The sequence below is a fragment of the Anolis sagrei genome, chromosome 6 (genome assembly GCF_037176765.1).
Source record: "Anolis sagrei isolate rAnoSag1 chromosome 6, rAnoSag1.mat, whole genome shotgun sequence".
NCBI lineage: Eukaryota > Metazoa > Chordata > Lepidosauria > Squamata > Dactyloidae > Anolis > Anolis sagrei.
In genome coordinates, this window is record NC_090026.1 from 28469538 (window position 1) to 28492895 (window position 23358).

The 23358-nt window shown below is 41.4% G+C and overlaps 1 protein-coding gene across 6 annotated transcripts in view; it reads right to left on the reverse strand.

Annotated features, from left to right (window-relative positions):
* Positions 1-23358, reverse strand: part of PPFIA3 (PTPRF interacting protein alpha 3) — a 105494-nt gene that overhangs the window by 56125 nt on the left and 26011 nt on the right. For all 6 annotated transcript variants that reach the window (XM_060780727.2, XM_060780724.2, XM_060780725.2 and 3 more), the window contains exon 2: positions 18095-18398. In XM_060780727.2, coding sequence (XP_060636710.1) covers positions 18095-18331 — 237 coding nt within the window. In that variant the 5' untranslated portion in view covers positions 18332-18398. The remainder of the gene's footprint in view (positions 1-18094; positions 18399-23358) is intronic.

A 23358-nucleotide genomic window follows, 5' to 3' on the forward strand; every position in this document is an offset into this window, starting at 1 on the left:
GTGAGAACCTGGCCATTGCAGTTGTGTCTGGTGAGTTATAATAGGGCGTCTGTGTGATCAACAAGGAGGGGTAGAATATTTCCTGCTTGTTGGTGGCATGACTGGCTCCCCATTATGACCTCATTCGACACGACAAGTTATGATCAGGCTCTGCCAGAGCTTCTGGTTAATGAGGAGAGGAGACAGTGACATGGTGACAGCCCATTCCTTTTCCTGTCCTGATCGGAAAGGATCATTATGGCAACGATTATATTGACAATTGGTCTGGCCAATTAAGAGTCCAAACCAACTGCCCACAATGTTGGAAACCCTGAGTAGACTAATCTATTGGAAGGAATCAGTCTCTGCTTACAAGAAACTCTAGAGCAGAGGTCCTCAAACTTTTTAAACAGAGGGCAAGGTCAGAATCCCTCAAACTGTTGGAGGGGCGGATTATAATTTGGAAAAAAAAATGAATTAATTCCTATGCACACTGCAATACCTTATTTGTAGTGCAAAAAACACTTAAAACAATACAATAATTAAAATAAAGAACAATTTTAACAAATATAAACTCATTAGTATTTCAATGGGAAGTGTGGACCTGCTTTTGGCTGATGAGATAGGATTGTTGTTGTGTGCTTTCAAGTCATTTCAGATTTAAGTTGACCCTGAGGGAGGGCCAGGTAAATGACCTTGGAGGGCCGTATCTGGCCCTTGGGCCTTAGTTTGAGGACCCCTGCTCTAGAGCATCCCCTGACCTTGCTTACTACAAACCAGGTTTGAGTTAAGGGCTAAAAGATCCAGATTCTTTCTGGAAGTCCTCATGCAGTGTGACAACTGGTAATTATAACTTTGAGTTGGTGTTTCTTTGTTTTTTGTTTTACTTAGACATGCCCTTAGTGAGCAAATTCCAGCAGAATCCAAATGAACTGCAGCCATAGGAAATATAACTAAGGACCTTATCTCATTGGGATACACTCTGTTTATATAAATATTCCTCTAATATTTTAGGGCTGAATTTATACTGGGTTGCTATAAGTTTTTTTGGGCTCTCCTGCCGTTTCACCTGCATCTGTAGCAGGCATCCTCAAAGGTTGTGAGGTCTGTTGGAAACTAGGAAAATGGGGTTTATATGGCAACAGTCAGCAGTGATTTGTTAGCAGATTATTCCAAAAATATAACATTAAATGTTGCCATATTTGCAGTCGCAGCCCAAAAAATCCGAGTCAAACTAGTAAAGTCCACAACAGAAGCTAGAAATGGAAATGGAGATATTTTGGGATGGTACAAATCAGACATTTGTAATTGTTATCATGTTACTACTACTATAATTTTAAAGAGCCAGTATACGAAATATGTTTTAATATTTATATTGGGTTTAGATATCTGTGGAATGTCCAGGGTGGGAGGAAGAACTCCTGTCTGTTGGAGGTAGGTGTGAAAGTTGATTAACATTTAGTCTCCTAGAAGTTTTCAAGGTGTGGCTTCTTACTGCCTTGGGATTGCTGTCCCTGATGGTTTCTTGTCTGGATGCAGATGCATGTGAAACATCAGGAGAGAATGCTTCTGGAACATAGCCATACAGTCCGAAAAACTTACAGAACATAGTGATTCTGGCCATGAAAGCAATCTATAATACATTGAATATATATTATATTCAGACTGGATGCATACTGTCCCCATCCCACCTGATTCTTACATTTTGAAAATACTGCTCTTACATTTTGATTCTTACATTTTGAAAATACTCATCATGCCATGGGAGGCTGGCTCCATACAATCCATTCAAATGCCCCCCCCCCCCCCCCAATCACTTAAACATTATAATTTTTGCTAATATTGTGCAGTGATGTAGCCTGGAGGTTTCAAAGTGTTCTCACAAGGTTTTAGAGGACAGAATGCATATCGATTTGTGATCACACGTAAAAACTGTGCCTCTGGACCGTATGAGATCAAAAAACACAATTAGAATCCCCTGGAGCTCCCAGTGACGTAACGGGTTAAATCCTTGTACCAGCAGGACTGCTGACCAACAGGTCAGTGGTTCAAATCCAGGGAGAGTGGGTTGAGCTCCTTCTATCAGCTCCAGCTCCCCTGTGAGGACATGAGAGAAGCTTCCCGCAAGAATAGTAAAACATCAAAATCCGGGCAACGTCCTTGCAGATGGCCAATTCTCTCACACCAGAAGTGACTTGCAGTTTCTCATTATCACTCCTGACATGAAAAAAAAAATTAGAATCCCATGTGGCATTACTCCTTTTCTGTGATGTTTTGTAGACAGATTTCAACAGATTGCGGGTGGAATGGGAAAACGTCATGTAATAGGACCTATCCAGAATTGCGTTCAAAGAGCCTCAGAAACAAAGTATATCCCAATGTAATAAGATCCTATGAATGAATTGGTTTAAATACTGTGGCTTAGCCTTTCTTGTGGGCTAAACACCACACAATCATTTCCGATTATAGCATCCAAATCAGGTGCAAGTTACAGATATTATGAAACAGGAAGGAAGAGTGAAAATTGAAGTGGATGATGCAAGGGGAGCAGAAAGAAACATGTGGAGCTCAAGACCTTGATAGTTAAGGCTGTGTTTTCTGAAACTGGCCAATGGCTAAGAAATGGTTCTAACCACAGATGCAAGTTGTGTATCCTCTAGCTATAGCAAGAGCAGTGCAATTGAAGACTTGCATATCTAAAATTACAGGATTGAAAAGAATGATTGCAGGTTTGTGTTTTGTCATCTTGAAGCCTGAGGTTCCACGAAATTAAAATAATAGGGAGAGGAAAAATATAATGTTTTTAAAAGCATCCCACAGACCTAGCTTTGGGGGCTCTAGTGTGATTTTCATTTGAGACACAATATTGTCCAGCCACTAGATGGAGACATCCATATGACTTAAGCTTGGAAGTCTGCCTTATTTAGAACCTAGAAAAATATATATATTTTCTAACTTCCAGAATTTCCTAGGTAGCATTGCCAGAGGGAAGAGCCAGCATGGGGTAGTGATTTGAATGTTGGACTACAATTATAGAGATCAGAGGTCAATTCCCTGCTTGGCCATGGAAACCTACTAGATGACCTTGGGCAAGACATAGGCTCTCAACCTGGAAGACCCCACAAAAGGGTCACTTAAAGATAACCATAACTTGGAAGAGACTTGAAGGCACACAACCATTACCAGGAATCAAGGCCTAAAAAGCGCTGCTTCTTAAACTTCGTGTCCTGACACCAAATGAGGCCACCTTAGCTTAATGTTGGGGTCACAAAAATTGACAACAGGAAATGATACATAGACATTAACACAAAACTGTAAGCAACAGGAGCCCCCAGTGGTGCAACGAGTTAAACCCTTGTGCCGGCAGGATTGCTGACCGAAAGGTTGGTGGTTCAAATCTGGAGAGTGGGGTAAGCTTCCATCTGGGTGGTCCCTGGGTAACGTCCTTGCAGACAGCCAATTCTCTCACACTATAAGCAACTTGCAGTTTCTCAAGTCGCTTCTCACACACACACACACACACACAAAAGCAACAAGATGTTGCGTTTATAGTGGGCTCTGCAGATAATGCTTCAGCTGTACTTCATAAAAGAAAATCAGCCTGTTTAGCAAATAAATGCTGATTTATTTTCAATGCAATGTTTGATTGTTGTACCTATTTTATACCTTTTGTATTTTGTATTTTATCAGGTGAAAAGGGGTCACGAGTGGAAATAATTTAAGAGACTCTGGTCGAAAGCTCTGCTTAACAGGTTTTTCAGAACTCACTGTAAATCTCAAACTCCAAAACCAGCACCCACGTCTCTCTTTCTCTCCTCTCTCTATTTTTCCCAATTTTGTTTAGATTTTGTTTTGTTTTAGTTTGTTTCTTTTCAGCATCGTGTCTGACCATACATTTTTTATGTGTGTCAGGAGTGACTTGAAAACTGCAAGTCACTTCTGGTGTGTGAGAATTGGCCATCTGCAAGGGCGTTGCGCAGGAGACGCCCAATGTTTTGATGTTTTATCATCCTTGTTGGATGCTTCTCTCCTGCACCTGCAAAGGGAGCTGGAGCTGACAGAAGGAGCTCATCCACGCTCTCCCCGGATTCGAACCTCCAACCTGTCAGTCTTCAGTACTGCCAGCACAAGAGTTTAACCCACTGCACCACCATAAAATCAGACTGGAGGACATAGAGATTCCTAGACAGAATCCTCCTGAATGCTGGCTGTACAAACCCAGTAGGCAGCTTTTTGCTTGCACTGCTGAAGATCTTAAGTGTGCATGCAAATGTCACTTAAAACAAGGCTCTCCGTCTTCTTCCGGCAAAGTGCGCCTCCCACTCTCCACCTTAATGCCTTTGCAATTCATTGGACAGATGTATTTACCGGCAATTCATATGCTGATTTAGTCATCTGTCTTACACTTTCCCACATACTTCAGGTGGGTTGTTTGCTTATTTCAAACATACAGCTTGCAAGTTTATCCAATTTGTTTATTGCCTTATTTTATAAAAAAATATTAAAGGTTGAAAAACTGCCTGGGTGTGAAACATCAGCGATGTCACAGGTAACCGCCAATCAGTGCTGCACACAGCAGATTTCTGACACAAATATGCAAGACTGGTTTTTCTTGAGCATGATGGCAATACTCTTTCCTAGTTTCCTTGATTCTGATGTTTTAACTACATTGGCATCTCTGTGGTTGAGTTGCACCTTTTCTCATCTAAGTTTTAAATGGCCTTCAAATTTCCTGGAGGGCCAGGAGCCTCCTAACTGAACTTCTAATTTTCTTTCAAACGGTCCTCTAAATTTGGATAATTTTTGGCTTTTTAATTGCTAGTTGGAAAGTTCCCATTATTCAATCCGATGCCTCTGTGATTGCCATTTCCAAGCATTTCAATTGTGCTTATTAATTTTGCCAGGAATGGCACTTCTTGTTATTGTTGTTGCTGTTCATTGCCAACGAGTCAACACTGACTTATGATGACCCTATGAATAAGAGAACTCCAAGTCAACTTGTTACTGACAGACCAGGTCATCCAAACCCAAGATCATGGCTTCTTTCACTTATTAAAATTTTGCTATTACTTGTTAAGCAGCTTCAGACTTTCCTTTCACCTCTGAGCATGTCAATAGTTGAACACCCTTAGAGCTTGAATCCAGTTGCATCATTATCCACAGTGCTTCTTTATTCTCTGCTTTTCCCCCTTTAGTTCATTGAATGTTTCTGACCCCAGAGCCTTGTTTTCTGGCATTATCCCTTGTTTCAATTAGGACTGGTAAAAAACCCCAACAAAAACACCCCTCCCCCCCCCCCCCAAAAAAAACAACCATACTAGCACTGCCTTTCCATGATGATGGGATTGTGTGCTCCTGTGAGAAGCATGCTTTTGTTGGACTGGTACTTTTTCCTAGTTCAGGCAGGCTATTGCTGAGAAGCCAGGCTAAATGTGCCAAACAGTTGCTGGGAGGAAGCAATAGTGGGGCCGACATTAGTGGAGGATCACTCCAAGGCAAAAACAGTGACATCATAGCTAAAACTTATAAGTAGAGGAAGGCACTGGTGAACCACTACCAAATGTCCTTTACCATGAAGATCCTGAGCTGAACACTGACACTAATAGAACTAAAGATCCATTTCCACTATAGAATTAATGTAGTTGGCACCACTTTATCTGCTATAGCAGAATGCTATAGAATCATGGAAGTTGTAATAATAATAATAATAATAATAATAATTTCTACCCCACCAGCATCTCTCATAGGGACTCGTGGTAGCTTACAAAATAGAAAACAATGGTGCCATACAACACACAAAATGCAAAACATCATCATATAAAACCAATCAATCAATAGCACATTTACATAAAACCAGACATATAAAATTAACAAAAGCAATATCTATTAAATAAAATTGGTAAAATATGGCTATAGCCATTGATTAAAAAGACCCATACAATCGGTTTAGCCATCTCTGTCAGTGCTTGTGCCTCACCAAGCTACAACTCCCTTGAGTCCATTCCATAGCAGTTGAAATGGTGTCAAACTGCATTAATCCTATAGTGTAGACGCACTATAAATCTTTGTCTCTTCTCTTTATATTCATAGGTAAATTATATAAAGACACAGTAATGCAAGGCCCTCATTTTCTCTCTGAATACAAGTCATTGAGTGGCTGAGGGCCCTTCCAGACAGGCCTTATATCCCAGGATCTAATCCCAAGGTTTTTTGTTTATCGCAGATTATCTGGCAGTAAGGACTCATATAATCCAGTTTAAATAAGAAAACCTGGGATCAGATCCTGGGATATTGGGCTTTTTTGGAAGGGTCCTGAGAAAGCAGGTGGTTGGTGTGTAGTCAGGCCAATCTGGATCAGGCCATCTGAGCAAGATACAAGGAGAAGCACAATGGTGGTCTACAGCTGGTCTAGAAGTCAAACCAGCAAGTCAGAGGATGAGATACATGATCCAGCAGGGAATAAATAGAGGACTCCAAAATGTAGCCAGTCCAAGGTGAAGACAAAAAAATACCTCCAGGCAACCAAATAAGATAAGTTGTCTGAACTAAGGCTGAGAGAGAATTGTAGGGATATTTAAAGTCGGATACTTTAAGGACACAGGTGCCTAATTATTGTCCAGTGAAATCATTGTCTAGTACCTAACCAGCACTGGATCTGGCGTTTCTTCTTCCATTGCATAAAGAAAGATGGGGCCATGTCATCTTCAACCTTTCCAGCCATGTCAACTTCTGCTGTGGAGCAGTCTCCCCCCCCCCCCCCCCCCGCGCATCCATCTGCTCCGATTCAGAGAGTTCTACTATCGAGAGCAGTAGCTTGCTAAGTTTCACACAAGTACAGATTTACCACTCCTCAGCTGGATCAATTGATCTATTCTATCTGGTACTATCAAATGAATGTAGGATTGTATCTAGAAATTGCCCTTTGTCCTCTTGGGAAATGGTACTCATTTGTTCAATTTATGAGCAGCTGGAAATAATTTTTATTCTTCCTATCTGTGGTATAAAACAAAACAAAATCTTATACTACATGAATTATGGTATATTTCCTAATCCTGAATTCCTAAACTGCAGGGTATTCCAGGACCCTCTGTCCAAAGGAGAGTATGTGTGTAGAGCAGGTCGGCACAACCTGAAGTCCTCCAGGTGTTTTGGACTTAAGCTCCCAGAAATCTTAGCCACTGGACAAGCTGGCTAGGGCTTCTGGGAGTTGGAGGGTTGCAGGTTGTGCAGGACTGATGTAGAGATTCAAAAGTGTCCTTTCCACACAGAAACCCAGAAAGTGCATGGTGGAATAAGAATAAAATTGGAAAAAACAAAACTAATTTCTTCTTTATACATTTCTTCTATACTTTTTGCCTCAGATTGGGGGTGAGGGGCTAGACATGGCAGATGGCTGGAATTTGAAGCCCTGACTTACCACTGTTCAGGTCACAATGTTGTATGTATCCTGGATCTAACTCCATGTATGTTGCAACAAATCATTACAATGGAGAATACAATGTCTTGCTACTATGTATAAAAATCTAAAAATATAAGAAGATCTATATTGGATTAACCAGTGGTTCTCAACCTGTAGGTTTTCAGATGTTTTGGCCTTCAACTCCCAGAAATCCTAACAGCTGGTAAACTGGCTGGGATTTCTGGGAGTTGGAGGTCAAAACACCTGGGGACCCACAGGTTGAGAACCACTGGATTAGACCAAAGATCTACCTAGGCTCACATCACGCAATCAGATACTTATAGGAGCAACCAAGCAAAACATTAGTGTAATATTAATCTCCTGAGTACCTTCCTCAGCCATTTGCATTAAGAAGGATCCTATTTCTGATACTGGAAGTAATACTTAGCTATCAAGGCTAATGACTAGTGATAGCTTTATCTCCAATTGATACACCTCCCTGATTTTCTCACTTTATCTTGGATGACAACACTCCTATCCTAAGCTGGATCTATACCGCCACTACACTGAATCCAGATTATCTGCGTTGAGTTGGATTATATGAGGCCCCATCTACACAGCCATATAAAATTCAGATTATTTGCTTTGAACTGGATTATATTGCAGTGTAGACTAAGGGCCTTTCCACACAGTCCTATATCCCAGAATATCGAGGCAGGAAATCCCACATTATCTGAGTGTGGACTCAGAAAACCCAGTTCAAAGCAGATATTGTGATATTTTCTGTCTTGATATTCTGGGATATAGGGCTGTGTGGCAGGGCCCTCATATAATTCACTTCAAAGCAGATAATGTGGATTATCTGTATTAATTATCTGGGTTATATGGCAGTGTAGTTCCAGCCTGAGTCAACACTGCCATATAAATCAGTTCAAAGCAGAAAGTGTGGATTTAGAAACTGGATTATATGGTAGTATAGATGGGGCCCTTTTTGTTTCTAAGGGCCCTTCCACACAGCTGAATAAAATGTCACATTTTCTGTTTTGAACTGGAATATATGGCAGTGTGGACTCAGATAACCCAGTTTTAAGCAGATATTATGTGATTTTCCACCTTGATATTTTGGGTTGTATGGCAATGTGGAAGAGCCTTATGCTATTTTACAATTCTGTACAGTATGACCCCCATATCCCCGACCTGTATCTCTAGTTTCATTTATTTATGTTTGATGAAATATGTCAATTTTTTACATTTTCTAAATTCTCCAGTGTAACTCTATGGCATTCTTGGGCCAAAACTCCTTCCTTTTGCTGTTATTCACAGTTTCACAACTCCGGGAACATATCCCCTGCTGATATAGAAGTCATAATGTACTACCTCGACTTATGATTCTGTTCATATAACCAATTATTACACATTTCTATTCTTTCTGCTTTTGCTCAGCCACTTATCCCCCATAACTGTTTATGTGCTGCCTATGACACCTCATGCTCATTACAGCTGAATTTCATGCAGTTGCTACCGTAGCTATCCATATCTCAAGTTCACGGGGATCATTTTGCATTATTTTGGATTTTCTTTCTATTCTATTCATGATATATGTGCAATATTTACAGTACTGCAGAACTCATTATCCGGAAGGATGCAAAAATAGCTGATCTGCAGAGAAAAGTTAGCATTCTATCAGTTTAGAAAGCATCTAGCACAGAGAGGGGATTGTGTGGCTCTGTAGATGTTGTTAAGAGTGCAACTCTCATCAGTCTCAGCAAGTATAGCCAATAATTAGGTATCATGGGAGCTGCAGTCCAGCTACATCTGCAGGGGAACATCATCTGCAGTTTAGATTTTCCAAGAACTGCAAAAAAAGATCAAGACAACAGTTTGTGCCCACAAGCTTACTACAGGTATAACCATTCATCCAATCCCTGTTTACCACTTCTTGAAAATACACTAGCTTGAAGGTAGTTTATTTGCACGACAGAGAAATCCCAGTTTACACACAGAGTAAGGCCAATAAGCAAGAGAACTTCAATGAAAAACCTCTTCTCATATCTATCTATCTATCTCGTATCAGGAGAGAACCGAGGGTATAGTTGTAATGTATTAAAAAAATACAAAGTTTAAAAACTTGACATTATATTAAATGTTCTTTGACCAGTAGTTGGCCACTTGGAGTGCCTCTGGTGTTGCTGTAAGAAGGTCCTCCATTGTGTATGTGGCAGGGCTCAGGCTGCATTGTAATAGGTGGTCCGTGGTTTGCTCTTCTCCACACTCACATGTCGTGGACTCCACTTTGTGGCCCCATTTCTTAAGGTTGGCTCTGCATTTCTTGGTGCCAGAGTACAGTTTGTTCAGCACCTTCCAAGTCACCCAGTCTTCTGTGTGCCCAGGAGGGAGTCTCTCTTTTGGTATCAGGCATGGGTTAAGGTTCTGGGTTTTAACCTGCTACTTTTGGACTCTCGCTTACTGAGATGTTCCTGCGAGTATCTTTGTAGAGCTTAGAAAACTATTTCTTATTTAAGGCCTTGGCATGCTGGCTGATATCTGTACAGGGGGTGGGCCGGAGATGTCACCATCTTGGTCCTTTCATTATTGGCTGCTACTTCCCGGCGAATGTCAGATGGTGTAATACTGGTTAAATGGTGTAATTTCTCCAGTGTAATTTATATATAGATACCTCAATACTGCTATCCAATACTGTCAATACCGAAAACATGAAAACATAAATATGTTACATTTTCTCTTTTATATTTTTTAGATTGTGTTTTGATGATTATTGGAACACATTTTTTAAAGTGTACAAACTCGAGTTGCAAGTTACTTCCGTATGAGGCTCTTTCGATGCAATTACACTGTCTCCTTCATGCAAATTCTCTGTAATCCAGCCGATGTCTTCCGTTTGTAATCTTCCCATATTTTCCCACTGCTGCTCCTATTTGTTTTTTTAATTTATCAGAAAAGATGCCTCCAGACAAATCTCCTAGTTCTTCTAATTGACTGGCACTGTGTAGTAATCCCATCTTTTCCTCCTTGTTATTGTTATGGAAACTCTATGAATGACAGCTGTCAAGATGACTATCTATCTGTCTATACACATAATAAAAGTGAAAAATTGTATGTGGCGGAGGTGTCCACTTACACAGACAGCCTCCCACCTTCACCAAACAGGCTATAGTTCCAAGTGCTGAGAAGCCTCCAAAGGCACTCCCTCATCTGACACTGCAGGTTATAGTAAGTGCCATAAACATGTAGCCCAAACCCTGCCAATGTCCTCCCCAAACACAACGGTCCACCACTCAAGGAATGCTTTCATTTGGGAAGAATTTCATCCTAGATTTGACATGTTTCCTCCACCACAGGCAGGCATCCTAGGGTTCCTTGTATGGAATTTGCCCCCCACTGTCTTTCCCTTAACCCTTTCCTATGGAACACAGCAAACACAGAGAAATTGATCAGCAACTTAACAGATTGGAGGGGTTTGGGGGACTGAGGACAACTGTAAATAGTGGGCAGGATTTGGGGGTGACTGCTCTTGTCATATGGGAGTTGTAGTTCACCCTTATCCAGAGAGCACTGAACTCAGTCGATGACAAATCTGGACCAAACTTGGCACACACACCTAACATGGCCAACTGTGCATTCAGGCGAGGTTGGGGGGTGATTGACCCATGATTCTGGGACTGTTCGTTCATCCACGTCGTTATGTATTTTCTAATGGGAGCATTCATTAAAAAAACGAAATCAAATACTGGCTTTCCCCCAATAAATTGTGTTGCTAATTAACTAAGTGATATGACCTAACACCTCAAAACAATGCCTTTTTCAAATAATCCAGGCACCACCGGGTACCCAAGCTAGTTATGAATAAAAACTTAAGTCTTGTGAACTCAGAGCAATGCCTTCCTCAACTGAACCATTCCATCAGTAATGTAGTCTTCCTTTTTCCTACTGTCTTCATCTTTACTGAACATTATTGTCTTTTCCAATAAGTGATATCCTCTTATGATGCTTCCAGAGTATGAAGGTTCCAGTTTATAGCTATTTCTGGTGAGAGTTCAGATCTGATTTTCTCTTGAACCCATTTATTTATCTTTTTGGCAACTCGCGTATCCATCAAACTCCTCCAGTGCCACATTTCAAAGGATTTGATTCTCGTTCTGTCAGCTTTCTTCACCATCCAGTTTTTACAACCATACCAGGACCCTCCACAACCCTCTTAAAGTGATAAGGGGTGGGAGCCACCTCAGAAGATGGAAAAAGTTTCTGTCAGTGGTGTCTCTTCTAGGCATGGATGATTCTGACTTTTGAATTCAATGGTATCTCATTATACTTTCAGGATCTTGTCCAGCTCCTTCATAGCTAAACTTAACAGACCTTTGCTCTGTCAAGAAAGCAATGCAAGGACTTGGAAACACAACTGTGTTTTCTGGATCCAAAACATTCTGTGAATGATGGAAGGTGATGCACTGACAATAGGCTTGTCTGGATACAGTCTAAAAAGACTAGGGTGCTATAGTGATTTGAGTGTTGGTCTAGGACAGTGGTTTTCAACCTGTGGGTCTCCAGATGTTTTGGTTTTCAACTCCCAGAAATCCTAACAGCTGATAAACTGGCTGGGATTTCTGGGAGTTGCAGACCAAAATACCTGGGGACCCACAGGTTGAGAACCACTGGTCCAGGAAATCTGGAAGACCAAGGTTAGAGAGTGATAAGCACAAGAAAACCATGTGATATTGTTTGTCTTGGAGTCACCATAAGTTGAATGCAACTCAAAGGATACCACCATAATTCTAGAGCCTATCAACCTAGCTATCAACCTAATTTTTTTTAACTAGCTCTGCCTCTTAAATCTCTAAACATGAATGAATTATCAGGACCTTTTCTGTTTACGTTTGGACTTACTTTGAGGCAAGGTGTGCAAAACCAAACTGATGCTTTTAGAATTCTAATCATGCCATTGGATTCCATATTAGATGTTATGGTTCACAACACAGTTGCACTTATGGACATTTTCATGGACTGTACAATTAATAAGTCCTATTATTATTTTCTTAATCCTTAAGCTTCAAGGAGTATTTGAACATCCAATTCTAGCTGAATATATTTCTATGGTTATTTTAGTGTCGGCTACCACTGTTTTCCAGCCTAGTGATGTAATGACAAAGCAAACTGAAACTGTATTCACTTCTCTAATCTACGTATGATTTTTTAATCATCTCACATCATGTTCCTTGTCTTAAGCAGGTACAGGAACAACTAATCCACTTGCTATTAACTTACTGCTTAACAACTTCAGAAAACAGTGCTTGGTTTCTATGGCACTTGTGTGCATTCATGCACATATTTTATATTCAAAGGGGAATCCTCCTTACTGTAATGAGTGCACAATGGTGGCCCTCCAATTTATTCTCACCAACAACTCCCATCAGTCCCAGCCAGCACCGCCAGTAGTGAAGGATGTTGGGAGAGGCAATCCCAAAACCCAAGGAGGGCCATAGTTGGCCAATTCTGCCTCTGGAGTATAACATTGTCTAATGCAGTGGTTCTCAACCTTCCTAACGCCGCAACCCCTTAATAAAGTTCTTCATGTTGTAGTGACCCCCAATAATAAAATTGTTTTCGTTGCTACCTCATAACTGTAATTTTGCTACTGTTGTGAATCGTAATGTAAATATCTGATATGCAGGATATATTTTAATTCACTGGACCAAATTTGGCATAAACACCAGATACACCCTAATCTGAATACCGGTGGGGTTGGGAGGATTGATTTTGTCACTTGGGAGTTGAAGATGCTGGGATTTATAGGTCACCTACAATCAAAGAGCATTCTGAACTCCACCAATGATGGGATTGAACCAAACTGGCACACAGAACTTCCATGTTCAACAGAAAATACTGGAAGGGTTTGGTGGGCATTGACCTTGAGTTTGGGAGTTGTAGTTCATCTCCATCCAGAGAGCACTGTGGACTCAAACAATGATGGATCTGGACCAAACTTGGCATGAATACTCAATATGCCCAAATGTGAACACTGAAGGAATTTGGGGGAAATAGACCTTGACATTTGGAAGTTGTAGTTGCTGGGATCTGTAGTTCACCTACAATAAGAGAGCATTCTGAACCACAATGATAGAATTGATCCAAACTTCCCACACAGAACACCCATGAGGGGTCACCATGGTCATTGGTGACCCCTCTGACACCCCCTCATGACCCCCCAGGAGTCCCGACCCCCAGGTTGAAAAACGCTCATCTAAATATTCACTTAAATATGAAATACTTTGCAACAACTAGGAAAAACATGTTTATGTTTTAAATGGCTAATAATAATAATAATAATAATAATAATAATAATAATAAACAAAGCATTGCATGGGCAGTTCCTTGAAAAAATTGAAGGAAAAGTTGACAGAGAGAAAACCAGTACAGGTGGTCTCAGTGGTCATTGGTGTTCTGGATGCCGTACCAAAAGATTTCAGCTGGCATTTGGAAACAATAAACATTGACAAAAATCACAATCTGACAACTGCAAAAGGCCACCTTACTTGGATCTGCGTGCATCATTTGGAAATACATCACACAGTCCTAGACGCTTGGGAAGTGTTTGACTTGTGATTTTGTGATACGAAATCCAGCATATATATCTCATTTGCTATGATATATTGTGTTTTGTGTCAGTAAAATAATAATAATAATAATAATAATAATAATAATAATATAAATTTATATCCCATCTTTTTCACAATACTGGAACTCAAGGTGGATTAAAAAAAATTAAACAAATACCTGTACAGTTAAAAGGACTTACAAAACAAAAGGAGTAAAATGTATTGCTAAAGAACCGTTAAACTATCCATAGAATCAAGTATACTGTAGTGGTTTGAATGTTGGAGATCAGAGTTCAGTTCCTCACTTAGCCATGGCCACCCATTAGGTGAACTTGGGAATGTCACTCTCTCAGCCTCAGAGAAACCCATGATAAGATTGTCTTAGGGTCACCATAAGTCAGAAATGACTTGAAGGCACACAACAACAACCCATAAAAGCAAAGAACTTTACTGCCGTTCCCCCCTGCTTTTTGCCCATCCCTTTAGACAGGACAGATCAAGTATGATTTTCCCAGGGCCTTTTCAGTCAGTTTTTCTGAGTCCCCTGAAATGACAGGGAGCTGCCTCTCAGATAGCATCCCAGTACCTGTAAGTCTTCACACAATCCCACTTCCTACATCTGTAGCCTCCTTCTATTTATACAAGGTGGCAATGTCAAAATGACAGTAAAAATAAAAGCTGCGACATGTGAACAATCGCATTCATGACTATGGAACAGAAGAATATCTATGCTGACATAGCTGGTGATCTTTCTGCCTGAGGAGTTCTGGGAGAGTGGTCTGAAAAATTAACATTCACAAGTGTGTCTAGCAAAAGGGGCATTGCTTCAGTTACCTTTTAAAGTGATGGGGAGCAAGTAGTAGCAAAGTCTTAAGTACCCTAAATAATAATAATAACAGCAACAGCAGCAGCAGCAACAACAACAACCCTAAAGTCACCAGATCATGCCTGTTCTTGGAATCATCATCAACAACAACAACAACCCTAAAGTCACCAGATCTTGCCTGTTCTTGGAATCATCATCAACAACAACAATAGCAACAACAGCAACAGCAACAACCCTAAAGTCACCAGATCTTGCCTGTTCTTGGAATCATCATCATCAACAACAGCTTAAACTCGCCAGATCTTGCCTGTTCTTGGAATCATCATCATCAACAACAACCCTAAAGTCACCAGATCTTGCCTGTTCTTGGAATCATCATCATCATCAACAACAACAACCCTAAAGTCACCAGATCTTGCCTGTTCTTGGAATCATCATCAACAACAACAATAGCAACAACAGCAACAGCAACAACCCTAAAGTCACCAGATCTTGCCTGTACTTGGAATCATCACCATCAACAGCAACAACCCTAAAGTCACCAGATCATGTCTATTCTTTGAATCTGAGCAGGGTTCAGAATCATAGGATAATGTCCTGGTGAATACATGGATGGGAGGTCACCAATGAATACCAGGTGCTGTAGGCTACATTTCGGAACAAGGAACTAGCAAAACCATGTCTGGGAAAACCCCATGAAAAATTCATGGGGCAGCCATATGACTTGAAAGACATTTTCACACATCTAGCAAGAATTGCAGAAAAAAACAGGATATGACTACTCCTCACTTCCTATTGTTAAAAAAGCCCTCCCCTAGGACTAAAATGGCCCAAGGAGATCAGAACACATGATCAAAATATTTCCCACACTCCTTAATGAACTTTTAAGGTCATCTGAGCCCCCCCTTTTTTTTTTGCAGGGGGTGAAATAAGGAAGTGTGACCACAGCTATCCTCTTAGACTAGATTCACAATAATAATGCAGAATTCATGGTTCTGCATTTCTGGTTAATTCCTAAAACAAAATGACAAAGCACCAGAGGTGGAACACACATGGCCCTCCTGATGTTATTGATAGACAACCACTCTGGTCTTTCCTCCCATTGACTATGCTGTTTGAGAGTCTAACAGCATCTAAAATACAACACATCTTCTACCCTTAATGTACAGAAAAACAAGATTAAATACATCTGACCAAATTAAAATTCCCCAATAGCCTCCTTTTTTTCAGGAAGAAACTTGAGAAACTGCAAGTCGCTTCTGGTGTGAGAGAATTGGCTGTCTGCAAGAACATTGCCCAAAGGATGCCAGATGTTTTGATGTTTTACCATTCTTGCGGGAGGCTTCTCTCATGTTCCCGCATGGGGAACTGGAGCTGACATAGGGAGCTCATCCACATTCTCCCCGGATTCGAACCTCCGACCTGTCGGTCTTCAGTCCTACTGGCACAAGGGCTTAACCCATTGTGCCACTGGGGGCTCCTAGCCTCCAAATTCCAGGATATCTCCTCTACAGTACAAAGGGTATCCTACAGATGTGTCCACATTAAACAATTCACTTTATCTGCCATAGTTCAATTTCTGGAATACGTCGTTTGGAGAGGTGCTCAGAATTCTCTGCTTTAGAGGCCTTTCCCACTCCACTGAACTACAGCAATTACGGCTCTAGCAGGAAGCTCCAACTATCTCACCATATCACATATCGCTTGAATCAACAGTGTAGGTTCAGGCTGTGCTTGAGCAGTTTAGGGTCCTTCCACGCATTACCTATATCCCAGGATCTGATCCTAGATTATCTGCTTTAAACTGAATTATATGAGTCCCCACTGCCAGATAATCTGGGATAAGCAGATAATCTAGGATCAGATCCTGGGATATAAGGATTGTGTGGAAAGGGCCTTAGATGCACTCCTCAAGCTGGCTGGAGGATTCTGGGAGTTGTAGACAAAAAAAATAACACTCTGAAGCTCTGTATTGGGTCCATAATGAAACCCATACACTCAGTCCATTGATTCCCACAATTGATAAACTCCACTCACTGATTTCCCTTCTTATTCTCTGTGTACGTAACTCTTTATAAAGCCATCAACCTAAAATAAGGAGACCTTCTGCAATTCAAACACCGCTCCACACTGTTCAGGAAACATGGTCATTGGGTTTTCTTGCATAAGTTATACCCAGTGGTGTAGAGGATCCTGACCACACGTTGTCAAACTTCTGGGACTTTTTGATTATCAGGTACGATTATGTCATCTGCTTCCCCATCCTCTTCCCAGCTTTTGAACTAATTGGCAATCTTCACAGTAGCTAGGGGTGAACATGGATTTTGCAAGCAACAATGTATAGTTGCTAACTTATAACCTCAGCATAACCTCTGCTAGCATAAGTATGACAGGGTGGGAAGCATTGCATAAGAAGATATCTAGAACCGTCTTGCACAATATCTGCCAGCTTCACAGTGGCATTAGGATGGCTACCAGGATCAGCTCCACCTCTGATTTGCCAAGAGATAGCCTTGCTCCATCCAGATGTCAGCCACAGAATAAGGAGAAACCTTTGGCCTTCTCCAAGGGGAACAAGCTATTCCTCAACAGCTGGACAGTACTTTGGTGCAGCTCCACAGCCTTTTACTGATCCAGATGTGAAGTTGTACCTAGCAGTCATCAATCAGCTAGGGAAGAAATATAGCCTTCATCTCTCCACAACCATCAGCATAAGCATCCTGGGTAGAGTTTTATGTTCCAGCAGGATCTTGTATGTAGTCAACTATCCTTACTGTAATGTAAAGCACTGATGTGGTTTGGCTTTGAATATTCAAGGTCTATTGATTTTATGGTGGCGATGGAAACTGCTAAAACTGGTTTACTGATATGTATGCGCATTGGCATTTCTGCATTGTCTGTGCAATCATAGTGATGGGAGACTGGCCAAGCAAGCGCCTGTACTTCAGATTTTGCAATTGCAGCACTGGTTACTCCAGAAGAGTAACCAGTGTATATCTTTCTGAAAATATACACCAGTGGTTCTCAACCTGTGGATCTCCAGGTGTTTTGGTCTACAGCTTCCAGAAATACCAGCAAGTTTGCCAGCTGTTAGGATTTTTGGGAGTTGAAGGCCACAACATCTGGGGACCCACAGAACGAGAACCACTAATGTAAACAAAGGATGATCAATTACACAGAACGATTTTGCAGACAACTATGCATTTCCAGTACATTCCAACACAGTTCCCCCAGTTAGCCACATGACCTCCCACCCCTCCCTCTCTTCCCACTCCTGACCTGTGGCAAAGCAATGTTGAGCTGGCGCTGAAGGGATTCTTTCTCATGCCCGAGTTCACGCAGGCGGAGCTGGGAGGTGGCCAAGCTTTCCTGCGTGTCTCGCAGTGTCTCCAGCAGTCGTTCACGTTCATTCAGCATGTTGACCATAAGCTGCTCAAAGTTGGCATCGTCGGCCCCGTAGGCCGAGCCACGGCGGTTGTCCTCATTGATGGTTGGCATCACTTCGCACATCATCATGCCAAGAGGGGTGGGGAGAGGCACCCAGGGGCCTCCTCAGGAAGGAAGAGAAGTTTAGCCCTGGATCCTGCAGAAGAGAAAAAGATATTTATTTATTTATTTATTTGATATATTTATCAGATTTTTTTCCATGGCAGCAGAGCAGAAGTTATTATTTATTTATTTATTTACCGCATTTATATACCGCCTTTATCAGCCCAGAGGCAACTCCGAGCAGTTCACAATTGGCAACAATTTGATGCCTCAACAATTATAACAAATAAAACAATCATTAAAAAGTGTTAAAAACATTTAGCATAACATATAAGAATATTAAAAAATGTACAAGGCCTTAAAAACATTATCGTGAGCATCTCCACGTCAAGTCATTATTCAATTACATTGTCAATTTGTTCCATGATTTCGTATAGCTATGCTGTATTTGGAAAAGCCTGCTCATAAAGCCAGGTTTTCACCTTTCTTCAAAAGGTCAGGAAGGAGGGGGCCGATTTTACATCCCTAGGAATGGCATCCCACAGTGGGATGGGCCACCACTGAGAAGGCCCTGTCTCTCATCCCCGCCAAACGCATCTGTGAGGAAGGCGGGAGCAAGAGCAGGGCCTCCCCAGAAGATCTTAACATCCTAGATGGTTCATAAGGAGAGATACGTTTGGATAAGTAAGTTACAGCATGCCTTACTTCCAATAATGACACACAAGGTATTCAAGAATGATAACATAAAATTTCAAATACGAGCCCCCGGTGGCACAATGGGCTAAACCGTTGTGCCAGCAGAACTGAAGACTGACAGGTCAGAGGTTCAAATCCGAGGAGAGTGCGGATGAGCTTCCTCTGTCAGCTCCAGCTCCCCATGGGGGGTCTTGAGAGAAGCCTCCCACAAGGATGGTAAAACATCAAAAACATCTGGGTGTCCCCTGAGCAACATCCTTGCAGATGGCCAGTTCTCTTACACCAGAAGCGACTTGCAGTTTCTCAAGTCACTCCTGACATGAAAAAAAAATCAAATATACAGTCAAAACATAAAATGCCATTGACACATAATCCAAACACATAATAACACATCAATGAAAGAGCAGAGTTTAGGAGGTTGGCCATATTAGCCCAGAGATGCTAGGAATAATAATAAAAAAGGAACTCTTCCAAAGTCTGTGAAAGAAAGAAGAGCACCTTCGAATGTCACAGATTTGGGAAGGCAAATCAAAGAGAGGAGAAAACAGAATATTTTGGTTTGAAGAAGTATTAATCCAGGGATGAAAGTACCACATTTCACCAGTGGAGCACCTGCTTTCAGTGGAGAAGATCCCAAGTTCAGCCTCCAGCATCTCCCTTTAAAAAGGATCAAACAGAGCTGAAGGGAAAGATTTCTGTCTGAGATCCAGAAAAGATATTACCAATCTGAGTCTGGGCTAGACAGAGAACTAGTCGGAGCTGGCGTGCAATAGCTTGCGGCAATCCTCTGATGCTGGAAGGCTGAGTCCCTGGGCTCCATGTAGTAAATCCAATTCCAGAGTTTTGTTGGAAGAGAAGAGCAGCCTAAAGGCGGAGGACTGAAACAGTGAGCATGAACCCACCGGTTCCAAGCAAGTTAGACAAGCTGTAGGATGAACTCACAAGTTCTCCGATCTCTTAACACAGAAGCACTGCCCTTGTATGTGGGAGGAAGAAGAGAGGCCTAGAGCCATGTGTCCTGAAATCAGCTGACAAGATGACACACATATTTTTGCTAATTTATTACAAATGGAGATAATGAGATCAGAGATGTTATGGGAGTGAATATGACATTCTTGCCAGCACCTACTAAGTCAAAGCATTGGTTCCATAAAAATGTTGAACAGGCTGGGGAGGAAGAAGACCTGAAGGAAGAGGGAAAGCTTGAGATAAAACTCTGTGGGCGGACAAGAGGAGCAAGCATAAATCATGGGGCAGGCATGAAGTTGAGCCGGTTGGGGAACTGGAGCTGCCAAAAGCCAGCCCCACCCTAGCTCTTTATTTCCCACCCCATATTGGGACAATTACTTTCCTAGAGCAAAGCTGGGCAAGTTGTGGACCTCCAAATCTGATCAGCATCAGCCAACCTGACCATGAGATGAGGAACCATGAGCTATTTATTCATCTGGAGTATTTATACCCTGCTCTTCAGCAAGAATAGCTCTCAAAATAGCATATAAATCAGTGTTTCTCAACCTTCCTGATGCTGTGATCCTTAATACAGTTCCTCATGTTGTGGTGACCCCCAACCATAAAATTATTTTTGTTGCTATTTCTGTAATTTTGCTACTGTTATGAATCGTAAGGTAAATAAAATTTGATATGCAGGATGTATTTTCATTCACTGGATGAAATTTGGCACAAATACCCGATATACCCAAATCTGGGTTGGGGGATGGCAACAACTGATTTTGTCATTTGGGAGTTGTAGTTGCTGGGATTTATAGTTCACCTACAATCAAAGAGCATTCTGAAATCCACCAACAATGGAATTGAACCAAACTTGGCACAAAGAACTCCTATGATCCATAGAAAATACTGGAAGGATCTGGTAGGCAAACAGCTTTGTGACAGCCTCTTTGGGAGCTTGAGTTTTGGAGTTGTAGTTCACCTACATCCAGAGAGCACTGTAGACTCAAATAACAATAGATCTTTTGGCCGTCTCTGCCAAAGAGGTTCCTAAAATCATCAAAAATATATGTTTCCGGATGGTCTTTGGCGACCCCTCTGAAACCCCTCATGACCCCTCTAGGGGTCCTGACCCCTAGGTTGAGAAACGCTGATATAAACAATAAATCTGACAATTCTCTCCTTTCAGGTGTAGAATCTAAACAACACAGAACATACACAGAAGAGGGCCTGGAAATGCGTGTGAAAGATTACGTTCACCAGACAGTTTTTTCTTCTCAGACACAATGTTTGCTAATCACCAAGGCATTGAGTGTTTTGCCTTTTTGCTTCGAAGCTGCCCAGAGTCCTCTCAGGGAGATAGGGCAGCCTATAAATTATTATTATTATTATTATTATTATTATTATTATTATTATTATCTCTCCCTATGGCCAGGGCAGTGGCAGTTTGGATGCAGAGAGTCCCTGTCATCTGCTTCTGGACCAAAATATGATAAGCTGTGGCTCCTTCCTCTTCTCACCCCTTGAGGTCAGAAATAGTTATTTATCAACATCTGGAAAATTGTAAATTTTCCTGTCCTGATTGGGAAACTGAACTCCAAAAGTAACCTTTCCAGGCTATGTATTCTCCATAGCTTCAGTGGTCAATTCAGAATGGCTTTCACATGGAAACACTGCCTGACCCTTTGCAGAAATAGTTAAAGAAGAACACAACAGAGCACTTTAATATATGTCCTATGCTACAGCCTAGGAGGACCCACCGGTGGCACAGTGGGTTAAACCACTGAGCTGCTGGACTTGATGATTGAAAGGTCACAGGTTTGAATCCGGGGAGCAGTGTGAGCTCCCGCTGTTAGCCCCAGCTTCTGCCAACTTAGTAGTTCGAAAACATGCAAATGTGAGTAGATGAATAGGTACCACTCCAGCATGAAGATAACACACTCCATGCAGTCATGCTGGCCACATGACCTTGGACGTGTTTACGGACAACTCTGGCTCTTCAGCTTAGAAATGGAGATGAGCATCAACCCCCAGAGTCGGACACGACTGGACTTAATGTCAGGGGAAAACCTTTACCTTTACCTACTGCCTATTTTGCCTCCAGATGTCCCAGCCCAGGAGTTATGGATCTATAGGTCCCAGATTCTCACTGTCATTCAATTATAAAAGATGTCATTGGGCAAATTGGGAGATATAATAATGTTATAAGCTGCCTTAGGTCCAACTAGAGAAAGGTGGGGTAAAAATGCCCTAAACAAACAAACAAACAAACAAACATCTGAGCCAGTGAATATTCCAAACGTTAAACCTAGAGCTCTGCCCAACACATATTTTGGTGCCTCAAATGTTAGGCTTCCTTCTGGATAGATATGATCTGCTGAATTCCAAAAATGGCACCAGTTTCCTCCTATCAGCTCTAGTTTTTGAGATACAGAACATATGCCATCTACCAGTTGCCATCTGCTTGCCCATAGGAAATCGTGTTAACCACATCAAAGAAACTAGAACTGATATGGTCTATCCAATGCAATTTTCTGAATCACCACCTCAAATAACCCCAGGAAGAGGCCTAAAAACCAAAACACAAAGCATTTTTTAACTTGGTCTGTGGAATAATCCTTAGCATTTCTGTATCTCTTTTTCAAACATTCAGAACATTTCTCACACATAATAGAAATAATAACATTGACTTTCCTTGCAGTGTGGAAGGGCAAAGGAAATGAGGAAGGGATGACAGTGTGTTCAGAGTTCTATGCGTTTGTAACATTTGCACTGAGTTATGAATTATGTAAGAATTACATTGCTGTTTTACACTCTGCTTAACTCAGTGTTAATTTTGCTCTAAGTGATAGGGCTGCACAGAACGCTGAAACTGCATAGTTCCCACTTGGGTACAGAAGGGGCTTACGTTTATTATTGCAAGCAAGAAGAAGAAGCAATATCAGGGAACAGCTAGTAAGGAAAAAGGGATTAGGGAAAATCACAAGGATCTCCAGCTTCAGATTTTAAAAAGACAGAAATTTCCAGTTCAGTGGTTCTCAACCTTCCTAATGCTGCGACCCCTTAATACAGTTCCTCATGTTGTGGTGGTCCCCAACCATAAAATTATTTTCATTGCTACTTCATAACTGTAATTTTGCTACTGTTATAAACAGTAATGTAAGTATCTGATATGCAGGATGTATTTTCACTCACTGGACCAACTTTGGCACAAATACCCGATATGTCAAAATTTGAATAGTGGTGGTGTGGGAGGGATTGATATTGTCATTTGGGAGTTGTAGTTGCTGGGATTTTTAGTTAACTTACAATCAAAGAGCATTCTGAACTCCATCAACAATGGAATTGAACCAAACTTGGCACACAGAATTCCGATGACCAACAGAAAATACTGGAAGGGTTTGGTGGGC